At 43.7% G+C, this 14,043-nt stretch overlaps 1 protein-coding gene and 1 pseudogene across 6 annotated transcripts in view; both read left to right on the top strand.

Annotated features, from left to right (window-relative positions):
- The window catches only part of LOC126458594 (inward rectifier potassium channel 4-like), a 667,556-nt gene that overhangs the window by 292,580 nt on the left and 360,933 nt on the right, over nucleotides 1-14,043 (top strand). For all 6 annotated transcript variants that reach the window (XM_050095742.1, XM_050095740.1, XM_050095738.1 and 3 more), the window contains exon 4: nucleotides 6,136-6,328. In XM_050095742.1, coding sequence (XP_049951699.1) covers nucleotides 6,136-6,328 — 193 coding nt within the window. The remainder of the gene's footprint in view (nucleotides 1-6,135; nucleotides 6,329-14,043) is intronic.
- Nucleotides 13,693-13,813, top strand: LOC126458700 (5S ribosomal RNA; annotated as a pseudogene).

Below are 14,043 nucleotides of genomic sequence, written 5' to 3'. Positions count from 1 at the left end.
TACAACTCAAATAGTCCTATACGTTTTCTACGGGATTATCGAATGAGTCGAAGTGCAGTAAGGTCCTGAGAGTCCACACAAACAGGAATGTAAGCTTGCAGCACTATGAGTACGGCTGTCGTCCCCTGGAGATACGTAGCCGCTTTAAGAGCGCTGTAGACGGTGTAGAAATGATACCAGGAGACCCCGTGACTCTCCACTGCAGGCCGAAGTCCTGACAGCGAAATGGTGTCTCTGTGTCAGCCAGTTCTATGGAATCAGCGCGGAATCGACGTGGAGACGTGACGGAGTGGTAGCCCAGAGTGTCTACAAGGAATTTAGTACCACTCGCAGCCATTTAGCACGGCGTAAGAATAACGGTTGTGACACGTATCCAATCGACATCATCTGACACAAGCGTCGCACCTTGTCAGTGGCAATGTTGCGAACTCTGTGAATGCAGGTCCATCTCAACCAGTAAACGAAAGAACATTGGGTAGAGAACTATTTGTAATGGACATCTAGAGGCGTGAAGTGTTGTGCGACAGTCGCGAATTTGCCTTTTTTCAAATGGTAAAGGGTGTTCAATGCACCGACGGCGGTCAGTGTGAAGTTTTGGAGGTGTTTCCCGTGTAACGAATTAATTTGAGTAGAGTTGTCGACCTACCGTAGACTACCGTACGCTCGTAAGTAAGCGTAGACTACGGTAGCTTGCCTTGTAGCCTTGGTCAGTTAAGGTCGTAACCGCGTAACCTGTAGCTTACTCATGTTACATACCTATCGGGCGTCACCTCACTTCGATCGCTTTGTTTGCGTATGCGATCAGAACCCTAGGAGATTCCCCTAGAAACCGGAAGCGGCAAACCGTCTAGAAAACGAGCGAGGATATATAAAGAGCCATGTAACCTACGGAACTCCTCCTGTATATTACTTAAGAATAATCAATATTTACAGTAAAATTCATTTTGTCCATGTTCAATTCAGGTTTTATCCGGAAATTGTTGATTTGTAACGTTAAAAGAGAGGGATTTTGTAGTAAAAAAATAAACAATTCAGATATATCAAACAGCGCTCAAAAAAGCAATTTCTTGAGAGAAAGATAATTAAAAAAAACGCAACACAAAAACATGTCAATCATCGCTTCAGTACTTCGTTGATTTTACATGAAACACGTCTCTGTTACTTATAAACTTTCGCACATTTCAATGATACATCATGATGAGAAACGTGAAATTGAGTACAAAATAACAACAATCATATATATATAAATATAATTTTGTCCTCGGCAGCACAGCAAATAATATCGCTCAGCGTTAGTCTACTGTGTATTTTGTATCATTAAATATAAACTGAGTTTCATAAGTAACAAAAATTAGTTGATCGCATAGCTTCTGCGCTTTTATGTAATCAAAGCAATTACTTTTGTTAAAAGTTCAAAAATGGTTCAAATGGCTCTGAGCAGTATGGGACTTAACATCTGTGGTCATCAGTCCCCTAGAACTTAGAACTACTTAAACCTAACTAACCTAAGGACATCACACACATCCATGCCCGAGGCAGGATTCGAACCTGCGACCGTAGCATTCGCGCGGGACCGAGCGCCTAGAATCGCTCGGCTACCGCGGCCGGCTTTTGTTACAAGTACATAAAAGCGCAGGCGATACGCGATCAACTAAATTTTGTTACTTACGAAACTCAGTTTATAATTCAGGATATAAAACACACAGTAGACTAACGCTGAACGATATTGCGGTTATAATTATGTGCAAAACAAACAAAAAACAGAGGATTTGTTGGCTGCGAGTTTATCTACACATTCATTTACGTGTTTTTCCCTACCAATGCTGCCAATACTGCCAGTAATTCTACAATTTACTAAACCGTATATTTGGCAGAGCGCAAGTCTAATTTTGAGTACCGTATACTCAAATTCGATGGTGAAGGCTTTGAGCCAACACCTGTGTCGAAGGTAAATAGAGAGAGTTAGCTGTTGTGAGAGAAATTTAAGACTTGGATTTCAGTGGAAAAATTGTATTTAGTTTTCACAATTGCAACGGCAGCTTTGTAGTGTGCTAAGCTACAATTCGCAGGTAGCAGATAAATTTATATTTCCCACTTATTTCAAAAAAACGTCCTTGCGAAAGGATTTAGTGAATAGACCTAATTAAATTCATCAGTTACTACTCTCTCACTCGCTGTGGTGATGATACTGGAAAAAAAAATATTAAGCCGACAGCTACAATGTGAATTACTGCTGTGTAAAGGCTTTCAGTTTATCTACGCGGTAAATAAATGTAGTGCTTCGCTTTTTTCTGAATATCAGGGTATAATAGGTCCCACGTGAGTCCAATGTATGTCCGATTCACAATAGTTTACATATTTCACTAGTAAATGTTTCTTGTATTGATGCTCTTTCCTTTATTAAAACTAAAAGATTGTAATTCAGTTTGTTACAAGAAAATAAATCCTCTGCAATCTTGAGTAATGAAAGGTAACAAACGTGTACTTACATTATGTTTCATCATACCAATTCGTTTGCGTACATTCGTTATTTACGGTCTTTCGTAAGTTTATTCAGTGTGCAGTGTCCTCTTCCGCTTAAAATTTTATAATAGAACCCTTCTTCGTGTCATAATCTCATAGGAGATAGCACATTTCATTTATCCATCCAGGAAACACGAGAACATTCATAAGAATAAAAAATTAATACATCGCCAAACGAAACAGTAATTACTGTTTTTGTAGTCACATCTGTGCCGCTCTTGTTTAGAAAATCGCTGGTGCTATTTAGGTCTTCTCACTGGAGCTCAGATGTCACTCTCGTGGACCGCTCACGTCCTCTGTATCGAGTCCTCGTTAATCCCAACAGATGGCAATACTCTCGTCTGTCACAGATCGTCTCTCTCTTTCTCTTCATCGTTTGCGGCATGAAAAACGAAATAGAGCCCATTTTAACTATTACTTCCTCTCTGCCTAAACAGTTTAAAACATTTGCCTTAAATGATATTTCACTTGTGTGCCGCGATAAACTATTTGTATTTCATGGGGTTCAAAAAATCCGTTGCTTGTGAACAAAATTCGGTGAAAGTACAGTACTGGCCATTAAAATTGCTACACCACGAAGATGACGTGCTACAGACGCAAAATTTAACCGACAGGAAGAAGATGCTGTGATATGCAAATGATTAGCTTTTCAGAACATTCACACAAGGCTGGAGCCGGTGGCGACACCTACAACGTGCTGACACGAGGAAAGTTTCCAACCGATTTCTCGTACACAAACAGGAGTTGACCGGCGTTGCTGGTGAAACGTTGTTGTGATGCCTCGTGTAAGGAGGAGAAATGTGTACCATCACGTTTCCGACATTGAAAAAGGTTGCCTATCGCGATTGCGGTTTATCGAATCGTGTCATTGCTGCTCGCGTTGGTCGAGATCCAATGACTGTTAGCAGAATATGGAATCGGTGGGTTCAGGAGGGTAATACGGAACGCCGTTGCTGGATCCCAACGGCCTCGTATCACTAGCAGTCGAGATGACAGGCATCTTATCCGCATGGCTGTAACGGATCGTGCAGCCACGTCTCGATCCTGAGTCAACAGATGGGGACGATTGCCAGACAACAACCATCTGCACAAACAGTTCCACGACGTTCGCAGCAGCATGGACTATCAGCTCGGAGACCATGGCTGCGGTTACCCTTGACGCTGCATCACAGACAGGAGCGGCTGCGATGGTGTACTGAACGACGAACCTGGGTGCGCGAATGGCAACACGTCATTTTTTTCGGATGAATCCAGGTTCTGTTTATAGCATCATGATGGTCGCACCCGTGTTTGGCGACATCGCGGTGAACGCACATTGGAAGCGTGTATTCGTCATCGCCATACTGGCGTATCATCCGGCGTGATGATATGGGGTGCCATTGGTTACACGTCTGAGTCACCTCTTGTTCGCATTGACGGCACGTTGAACAGTGGACGTTACATTTCAGACGTGTTACGACCCGTGGCACTACCCTTCATTCGATACCTGCGAAACCCTACATTTCAGCAGGATAATGCACGACCGCATGTTCCAGGTGCTGTACGGGCCTTTCTTGATATAGAAAATGTTCGACTGGTGTCCTGGCCAGCACATACTCCAGATCTCTCCCCAATTGAAAACGTCTGGTCAATGGTGGCCGAGCAACTGGCTCGTCAGTATACGCCAGTCACTACTCTTGATGAACTGTGGTATCGTGTTGAAGCTGCATGGGCAGCTGTGCCTGTACACACCATGCAAGCTCTGTTTGACTCAATGCCCAGGCGTATCAAGGCCGGTATTACGGCCAGAGGTGGTTGTTCTGGGTACTGATTTCTCATGATATGTGCACCCAAATTGCGTGAAAATGTAATCACATGTCAGTTCTAGTATAATATATTTGTCCATTGAATATCCGTTTATCATCTGCATTTCTTCTTGGTGTAGCAATTTTAATGGCCAGTAGTATATATACGGGAAAAAGTGGTATGTTATAGCCGCATGGACATGGGCCAATTCTTTCCCGTTGCTTCAGACCGGTGGTGGTTCTGTGGTGTTTCCGTTGTGCTTTTCGTAAGATGTGTTGGGCACAGAACGATGTTTTACATCCCCGGCACCGAAAATTGTCCTTTCTTTAACATATTCATGATATGCAGTGGACACTTTCATCGTCAAAGATCACAACAACCGTGTTGACAGAGCTGCAATCATAGCTTCCTGGTTTGCTGAACACTTGCGTCTCGACTGGTCCACTAAACTTGCCCATTGAAATGCATGACGATGAGTACTGTTTACCACCCCGACGTCATCGAGGTCATTAGTGACGGACCCGTACAGAATGTCTGCGGCTCTATGGAACAATGGATGAAATATAACAATCAACGCCCCACAATTCGGGAGCTTTACAGGGTCTCATCACCAATGAGTGGCTTCATCTACATCTACATTTACATATATACTCCGCAAGCCACCCAACGGTGTGTGGCGGAGGGCACTTTATGTACCACTGTCATTACCTCCCTTTCCTGTTCCAGTCGCGTATGGTTCGCGGGAAGAACGACTGCCGGAAAGCCTCCGTGCGCGCTCTAATCTCTCTAATTTTACATTCGTGTTCTCCTCGGGAGGTATAAGTAGGGGGAAGCAATATATTCGATACCGCATCCAGAAACGCACCCTCTTGAAACCTGGACAGCAAGCTACACCGCGACGCAGAGCGCCTCAGAGCAGGGTCTGCCACTTGAGTTTGCTAAGCATCTCCGTAACGCTATCACGCTTACCAAATAACCCTGTGACGAAACGCGCCGCTCTTCTTTGGATCTTCTCTATCTCCTCCGTCAACCCGACCTGGTACGGATCCCACACTGATGAGCAATACTCAAGTAAAGGTCGAACGAGTGTGTTGTAAGCAACCTCCTTTGTTGATGGACTACATTTTCTGAGGACTCTCCCATTGAATCTCAACCTGGCACCCGCCTTACCAACAGTTCCTTTTATATGATCATTCCACTTCAAATCGTTCCGTACGCATACTCCCAGATTTTTTACAGAAGTAACTGCTACCAGTGTTTGTTCCCCTATCATATAATCATACAATAAAGGATCCTCCTTTCTATGTATTTGCAATACATTACATTTGTCTATGTTAAGGGTCAGTTGCCAGTCCCTGCGCCAAGTGCCTATCCGCTGCAGATCTTCCTGCATTTCGCTGCAATTTTCCAATGCTGCAATTTCTCTGTATAATACAGTATCATCCGCGAAAAGCCGCATGGAACTTCCGACACTATCTACTAGGTTATTTATATATATTTTGAAAAGCAATGGTCCCATAACACTCACCTGTGGCACGCCAGAGGTTACTTTAACGTCTGTAGACGTCTCTCCATTGAGAACAACATGCTGCGTTCTGTTTGCTAAAAACTCTTCAATCCGGCCACACAGCTGGTCTGATATTCCCTAGGCTCTTACTTTGTTTATCGGGCGACAGTGCGGAACTGTATCGAACGCATTCCGGAAGTCAAGTGAAATGGCATCAACTGAATATGTCACTCTCTTCCTCACCGTACTCATACCGTTGTCGATACTTGAGACGTTGTTACGTGTTGTGAGAGTTCGCTCACTGTTTGTGCGGCCTGCAGGTGACGAAGGAGGGCGAGCTGCTGCCGTACTACCAGCAGGAGCTGCGCGTGGGCGGCGACGGCGAGGAGGAGAAGATCTTCTTCATCTGGCCCACCACCATCGTGCACCGCATCGACAAGTGGTCGCCGCTGTACCCCCTGTCCGCCTCGGAGATGCTGCGCGAGCGCTTCGAGATCGTCGTCATTCTCGAAGGTACGTGCGTGCCTCTGGCGCCAACCCACTCTCTTCTCGCAGCTGTCCTCTTCTCCTTCTCTTCCCTTACCGTATCTTGGTAGACTTTTCAGAGTTTCATCTGTATAGAAGTTCAATCAACGTTCTTATTCCATTTTCAAATGATGGCATTCACATTTTATGTGATGCAGCCTTTTCTCGAAATTACAACAATTATTTCGGAAAATTAAGTTTTTTTCTAAATGTGAAAACGTGTTCCAAAGTACAACAGGGTCACGTACTTATTGTCAGGATCAAATGTTAGGTTGGCATGTAAAAGCATTGCAATCGATAAAATCTTCTCAGTACAGTATGTAAACGTCTATCTGTTACATTATTACACTCCAGTAATCAGAAAGTGTAATCAAATTAAGCACAATTAATATCAAAAAAACAGTCAGGAGTTAAATAGATTTTGAAATGTAGGAAACTACACAAATTTCCACTTTCAAGACCGGTAAAATTGTTAAGGCATTGAAGAAACTCGGTTTATTTACAAGTGTCACATATTCCATTGCAAAAGACCTCCCTTTCTTTCAGTATACAAGATGGTGGACGACCGACGAAGTGTGATTTATCTGTCCATTTGTTAGACATATAATTCTAAAAATACATAGAATTTTCTTCAGGTTACCTTCCATTGGCAACGTAGGTGCGCTCAGCGACTGTGCTATGATTTACAAATGATGGGGCAACAGCAAGCAGTCGTCCTTTTTTGTAGGTTTTGTTTGGCAAATCTAGATTCCGACTAGTGCCTAGCCATTATCTTCAAAGAACTTTGACAGACGCCCGAACAACAGGGAACTGACATGCACTGATGCTATGAAATAGTGCATTGATAGTGGTTAGGCACTAGCCGAAATCTAGATTTGCCAAATAAAGCCTGCAAATAAGGACTACTGACTGCTGTCTTCTATCACTTGTAAATATATCACCATAAAATTATTAACTAAAGAATTAAGAATGCATTAGAAATAGCATTAACATACTATAAAGCACCTACACGTGTAAAACGTGAAATATTTACAAATGCTGCACAAAACACAGCCTCATGTCTAAAAACAATAAAAACTGCAGAAAATGGTGGGAACTCCTTATGGTAGTCTGTAGTGGGCGTTCCTTCACGTGGTTCTAAAATTAGTCTCTAGATTTAAGTACCGACTCAAAATCATCATGTGTTCCTAGGTACACCATCCTCTGCGTACCACACTCTCCTCTACTTGTTTATACGTAACTGTATGAACTGCCAAAGTCAGCCGGAGTGGCCGAGCGGTTCTACGCGCTACAGTATGGAACCGCGCGACCGCTACGGTCGCAGGTTCGAATCCTGCCTCGGGCATGGATGTGTGTGATGTCCTTAGGTTAGTTAGGTTTAAGTAGTTCTAAGTTCCAGGGGACTGATGACCCCAGATGTTAAGTCCCATAGTGCTCAGAGCCATTTGAACCATTCCTTGAACTGCCAAAAGTCGGAGGTTACTATCAATAAAAGTCTGGGGTTATTATTAATATTGTCTACCAGGTCATTAATATATAACATGAACAGCAGAGCTGCAAACGCACTTCCTAGAACACGCGTGAAGTTACTTTTACATCCGTCGATGACCCTCCATCCAAGCTGCTTCCTCCCTACTAAGAAATCCTCAGTCTATCCACAAATTTTGTTTCATATCACATACGATAGCACTTTTGCTTAACACCCCTTGGTCTGGTACTCAGTCAAATGCCTTTTGAAAGTCAAAAAATACTCCATTCACTTGAATGCCTTGATCAACGGCTTTTACGAACTTACGTGTGAAACGCGAGTGTTTCAGGAATACACGCTGGATGACATGGAAGAACTCAATCTGTTCGACATACCTTATTACGTCTGAGCTTAGAATATACTCTAACAAGAAAACATCGGAAATTTGATGTCATACATTGCCACGCGGTGTAGGCGCGAGGTCTAGGCCGACTTGCCACGGTTCGCGCCGCTCCACCCGTCGGAGGTTCGAGTCCTCCCTCGGGCATGGGTGTGTGTCTTGTCCTTAGCGTAAGTTAGTTTAAGTTAGATTAAAGCAGTGTGTAAGCCTAGGGACCGATGGTCTCAGCAGTTTGGTCCCGTAGGAACTTACCACAAATTTGCAACCTCATACATTAAGGAAAAAAAGCATAATTGCTAGATACCAGCCCAAGCAATCAAACCCGCTCGAAAATTTGGGCCACAATTCTGAAAAGACGCAGTTATGACCTCCTCAATCTACAGCTATTAAAACAGTGCGCGTCCCAGTTGTTTGTCACTCGCCCCGCCTCACTGCAGCTCTTCCGCTGCCCAATGCCCGAGCGCCAAGCACTGTACAGTGGAACGGTTCAAATGGTTCAAATGGCTCTGAGCACTATGGGACTCAACTGCTGTGGTCATCAGTCCCCTAGAACTTAGAACTACTTAAACCTAACTAACCTAAGGACATCACACACATCCATGCCCGAGGCAGGATTCGAACCTGCGACCGTAGCAGCAGCGCGGCTCCGGACTGGAGCGCCTAGAGCCGCTCGGCCACCGCGGCCGGCGTACAGTGGAATGAGTAAGATGTTTGTGTTTATAATGTCAGTGAACCAACAAGCTATAGTGCTTTGTTCATTGAGTCGTAATGCTTAGGTTTTAATCTGTAGCTGCTGCCAGAGATCTCGCTTTGAAGATTTTTATGTTGCGATTCACAAATGCAGAGTATATCAGTGAAACAAATGAGCGTGTCATTAAAGATGTAGCGTAACACTATTACTAACAGCGCTGTAGCGCGTTATTTTCTTTGGACGGAAAAACCGACACAGTTTCAGTGAATTATGTTTTCAGGAGTTCTGCTATTCGTCAACGTGAATGGTATGACGAAATTGTAAATCAAAACTATAATTCATAATAGTTCTTCAGTAGCGTATGTTTATTCATTTTGATTTCGACGTATGTATAGCCTACAGAGTGGCCCAAAAAATCTATACACTGTTTAATCGCCCGTAAATTCGGAATTAATAAACAAGATCGTCTCATTTTTTGTAGTTTAATAGTTTATTGGTGTTTCATTAAGTGTTAATAATGGTTCAAATGGCTCTGAGCACTATGGGACTTAACTTCTAAGGTCATCAGTCCCCTAGAACTTAGAACTACTTAAACCTGACTAACCTAAGGACATCACACACATCCATGCCCGAGGCAGGATTCGAACCTGCGACGGTAGCAGTCGCGCGGTTCCAGACTGTAGCGCCTTTAACCACTTGGCCACCCCGGCCGGCAAGTGTTAATACATCTCCGTGTAAAATAACATGTGATTCGAACAAGATTTCCAAACACGTTCGGCAGACGCGTATCTTTTCTCTAATCTTCCCACGTCTTCAACGTTCCGCAAACAGAAGGGCACTGGTTGTCACTCTGCTTACGTTACTTCGCGCTCGTACATTAGGCGGATGCAGTGAGGCGAGTGACTAACAAGGCTGCGCATCTGTGGCTGTTATCTTGCTAGTTCTTTTTTCTCCTTAAAATATGTCCGTGATGTTTCCTTGCAAGATGCTACGAAGCAGGATGTCAACGATAATGTTCGATGGTTTTGTGCAATCACTTCTGCTACCCTTCCTGCTCCAAACACTGGACAAAAAAAAATCCCGAGGCGTCTGTAGTGTTTTAAGATTAACGGAGAGGCTAACTCAGTTCTAAATTCTGTACAGAATGCGACAAAGACTCCATAAGCCCCCGATTTTCGTTTAATTTTAAGTATTAAACTGTTTCTTAACGTCATGGATACCAATATGCCACCCACATTTGCACTGATGTGAGATTTAAACTGGGACTCTACTCCTGGACCATTTCACGACTGCATGCAGCATTCCAGCGTTTGCATTGCTAGCCTCAGTTTCGGTTCATGTGACTTCTCTGAGGGTGCCGCAAATCACCTGCCCTGTGAGAATAAGCAAGCATCGAGGCGCTGTGTCTATCGTGTGGGAAGGCAGCTGTGGTCTGACCGCTGCACAACTTATCTCAGCCACACACCTATCATCTCCTGCCGTAATTAAATTGTCTAGCATAAACTATTAAGAATATCTCTATCCAGAAAGATATCTGACTGTATGATTGTGCGAAAAGACGAAAGATTTGTCACCTTATACCAGTTGCAGCATACGCCTGGCATATATTCCCCATCGAATACAAATAAAAAGGGCATTCCTGTCCCTGTATTTCAAATATTGACAAAAGTTACAAAATCATATTCGATTTTCGTGATAAGGGGCAGAAACTTGTGTAGAGCTCTACCTGAGGTTTGCAATTTTGCATTACTAATTGTGCCTGTATCATGTACAACATTTTTTACAAAAACAGTTGCAGCGGTTTCGGGTTAGAATTCTTTTAACGTTAAAAGCTTTCCAAAGATCTGTCCAAAGGGAAGACTATGAATCCCATCAGACACAGCTTGACCATACTGAAGGATATCTTTCAGTTCAGTGCAGCAACATTCTATGAGGATGTCACCAAAGCCACTCACAAAAACCGGAAAAATCGTTTTAGTAAAATGGAAGAAGTGAATAGAGGATTAGATTATGTCACACAGTCTACTTAGTGGATCATACTAGTAGTAACATTTTTATAGTCAGAACGAAGTATTTTAATATGAGTTTTTCTATGTTGTTTAATAATTACTTTCCTGAGATTTTCTTTGTTTGGAGCGTACTGAGAATAACCCCAAGGTGAATTACCACCCGAGACAGAATTTGTTGATGAACACTGATAACGAAAGAGAGAGAAGGGGGCAATCAGTAGGAGGAAAGCTAGAGATAAAGAAACGGATATGCAAGAATTGCAAGAATTGGGACGCAAGAGCTGTGAAGAAGTAATGCTCAAGGCAAAGGCAAACATTAAAGATCAGACAGAATTTGGGTTACGTTGTTGTACATGGAATATATTACTTAGGGAAACTAAATACAATGTAAAAAGAGCTGCGTAGAATGGTTTTGGCTAATTCGTAGAATAATAATTATTGAGTAGCTTGTTCATGATATGTAGGGCTAAATTTTAGGCAAAGACGGAAAGAGTTTTAATGTTGTGCATAGACGCAGCCACGATCCTGGAGGTATGAATCCTTGTATTACACGTACCGGAGGACGATATTAATTTAATGAGAGACAAGTTCACAGACTAAAAAAAATCATGAAGATAGCACATTTTACAGGCGCATTTTTGCCTCTTTATATCCAGTCTAGCGTACTAAATGAGCCGCTCCTATGATCAAACAACTGAATGAGTTCTCGAGATAGAGCGTATATCTGTGCTAGGTCAACGGGGTTTAAAGAACCCACTGCAACATAAAACAGGACCAATGGAATGCGACTTGAGCCTTGATCCTAGTGTACTATGTAACTACTACACCAGATCTGTCGGTACTGGGAGAACCTCAGACATTCGTGTCATTTGATCTTCTTCTGAGCTTTGCGAACACACTTCCCGGAACGTTAGCAATATTGTCCGTCCAGTCCTCAGACCTTTCCTTGAGTTTTAGGGATTTGTCACATTAGTAGAGAAGCATCAACACACAAAGTACATCGGAATGATGTGAAGACCCATTCAGTGTATAAGTTACTACGTAAGAGTAGCCCCACTGAGTCTCCGAATCCTGAAGCAAGTTAGTTAGTTAAGTCGTTAGTAACGTGTTTCTTAGCTCATTTTTGCCTCATAACGTACAGCGTACAGTGAGCGAGGATACAGCCAATTAACGTAATTAACTTCCGTGTCCGGTTTTATGCGAGCAGTTTATGGTTCAAATGGCTCTGATCACTATGGGACTTAACTTCTGAGGTCATCAGTCCCCTAGAACTTAGAACTACTTAAACGTAACTAACCTAAGGACATCACACACATCCTTGCCCGAGGCAGGATTCGAACCTGCGACCGTAGAGCAGTTTATAGATGAGTTTACACAAGAGTGGTATATTCAGCTTCACTCCCGCCAGTACCTCACCTCCTACCTTACAAACTTGACAGAAGTCCTCTGTATACCCAGTCCTAGGAGAGGGACACCAGGAGCGCTGTAGTCCGATCCATAAACGACAGCGTTTCGCGCAGGTTCTAGGGACGGACAGGGATTCCAGTGTTGCCGGTTTCAAGCGACAGTTGCCATAGGGTCATAGAGCGGCTTTGCAGTTGAAGAAAGCATATATCCAGCACATTATATCTCTCACTTACTTATGTTGAATTTGTTGCTTACCACCGTCATCAGCCATGACTAGTGACAAATGGAATAAAAATTCACTAAATAGCTCTCTACGATGACATTTAAAAACTCGCAACAGCTACGACGTTCACAGCAGGGCGCTCAGAACACTGGCGAACGCTCATTGGTTGTCAGAGAATGCGTGACGTCAGGTGTGCAGACTAAGCCTAAACTCGACTGCCGTCGTTTGTGATTCCAACTTACGTTAAGCAGGAGAACTCCTGTCAAGGTTGGAAGGCAGGAGAAAGGTACTGGCCGAAGCGAGTGGGTCGTGCCAGTATGTTACCGACTTCGTTATCAATTTAGGATGTCTCTTTCAGCCCGCATTTTGAAAGTTTAAGAACGCGGTAATTCAATCGATTATTTCGTTGTTACAAATTTCTCTTTAATTTACTTTTCCCAGCTCCGTCCAGTTTATTATTGTTTTTTCTCTAGTGATCAGTCGTTAGGATGCATTATTATAGCTCCACCTTTTTATGTTGCAGCTCATGTGAATCGCCTATGAAATAGAAAGTCAAAGAATTTCGGAATGTAATGTTCTAGCTACGTCGAGATCATTAGAAACGAGACAGGAGGCCATGTTGGACCAGGACGGGCTAGTAAATCATCCTCTCTCTCTGCCACTGTAGCCTGTACATCCGCTCCACCAAAGTCCTATCATTCTCACCAAATTCTTGAAAGCAACGGATCTCCTCCTTGGTTACGATATCGTCTTTCCATCCTCCTCGCCCACACTAGACACTTCCGTATATCCTGCACATCGCGCAAACTCGAATGCAACAGCCCTCATAGTTTCCCCTCCAATTTTCAGCTTTTATATGTTGCCGCGCCTAGACGAACACAACCCTCAAACTCTATGTCTACACACACTCTCCGCATTCACTCCCTCGCAATTTCAGTATATTCTCTCTCAAATACAATAAAATTCGTCCTGACAATGACCCCCCCCTCCACCCTTCCACCACTCCACCACTTACCAGATCTCACTCCATATCCTATCCCACATTCTCATCATAGTCGTATCCAGTCCACATCCTAGTTAACTTACCCTAAATTCCATGTTTCCCTAACATCCCAATCCCTCCCACATGACACATATTCCTAAATACCAACCGTGCCAACGGCCTTGCCGCAGTGGTAACACCGATTCCCGTCAGATCACCGAAGTTAAGCGCTGTCGGGCTGGGCTAGCACTTGGATGGGTGACCATCCGGTCTGCTGCCGAGCGCTGTTGGCAAGCGGGGTGCACTCAGCCCTTGTGAGGCAAACTGAGGAGCTACTTGACTGAGAAGTAGCGGCTCCGGTCTCGGAAACTGACATACGGCCAGGGAGAGCGGTGTGCTGACCACATGCCCCTCCATATCCGCATCCAGTGACGCCTGTGGGCTGAGGATGACACGGCGGCCGGTCGGTATCTTTGTGCCTTCATGGCCTGTGCGGGAGAAGTTTAGTTTAGTTAAATACCAA

This window comes from Schistocerca serialis, chromosome 2 (genome assembly GCF_023864345.2).
Source record: "Schistocerca serialis cubense isolate TAMUIC-IGC-003099 chromosome 2, iqSchSeri2.2, whole genome shotgun sequence".
Taxonomy (NCBI): domain Eukaryota; kingdom Metazoa; phylum Arthropoda; class Insecta; order Orthoptera; family Acrididae; genus Schistocerca; species Schistocerca serialis.
This window is presented reverse-complemented; position numbering and strand designations above follow the sequence as displayed.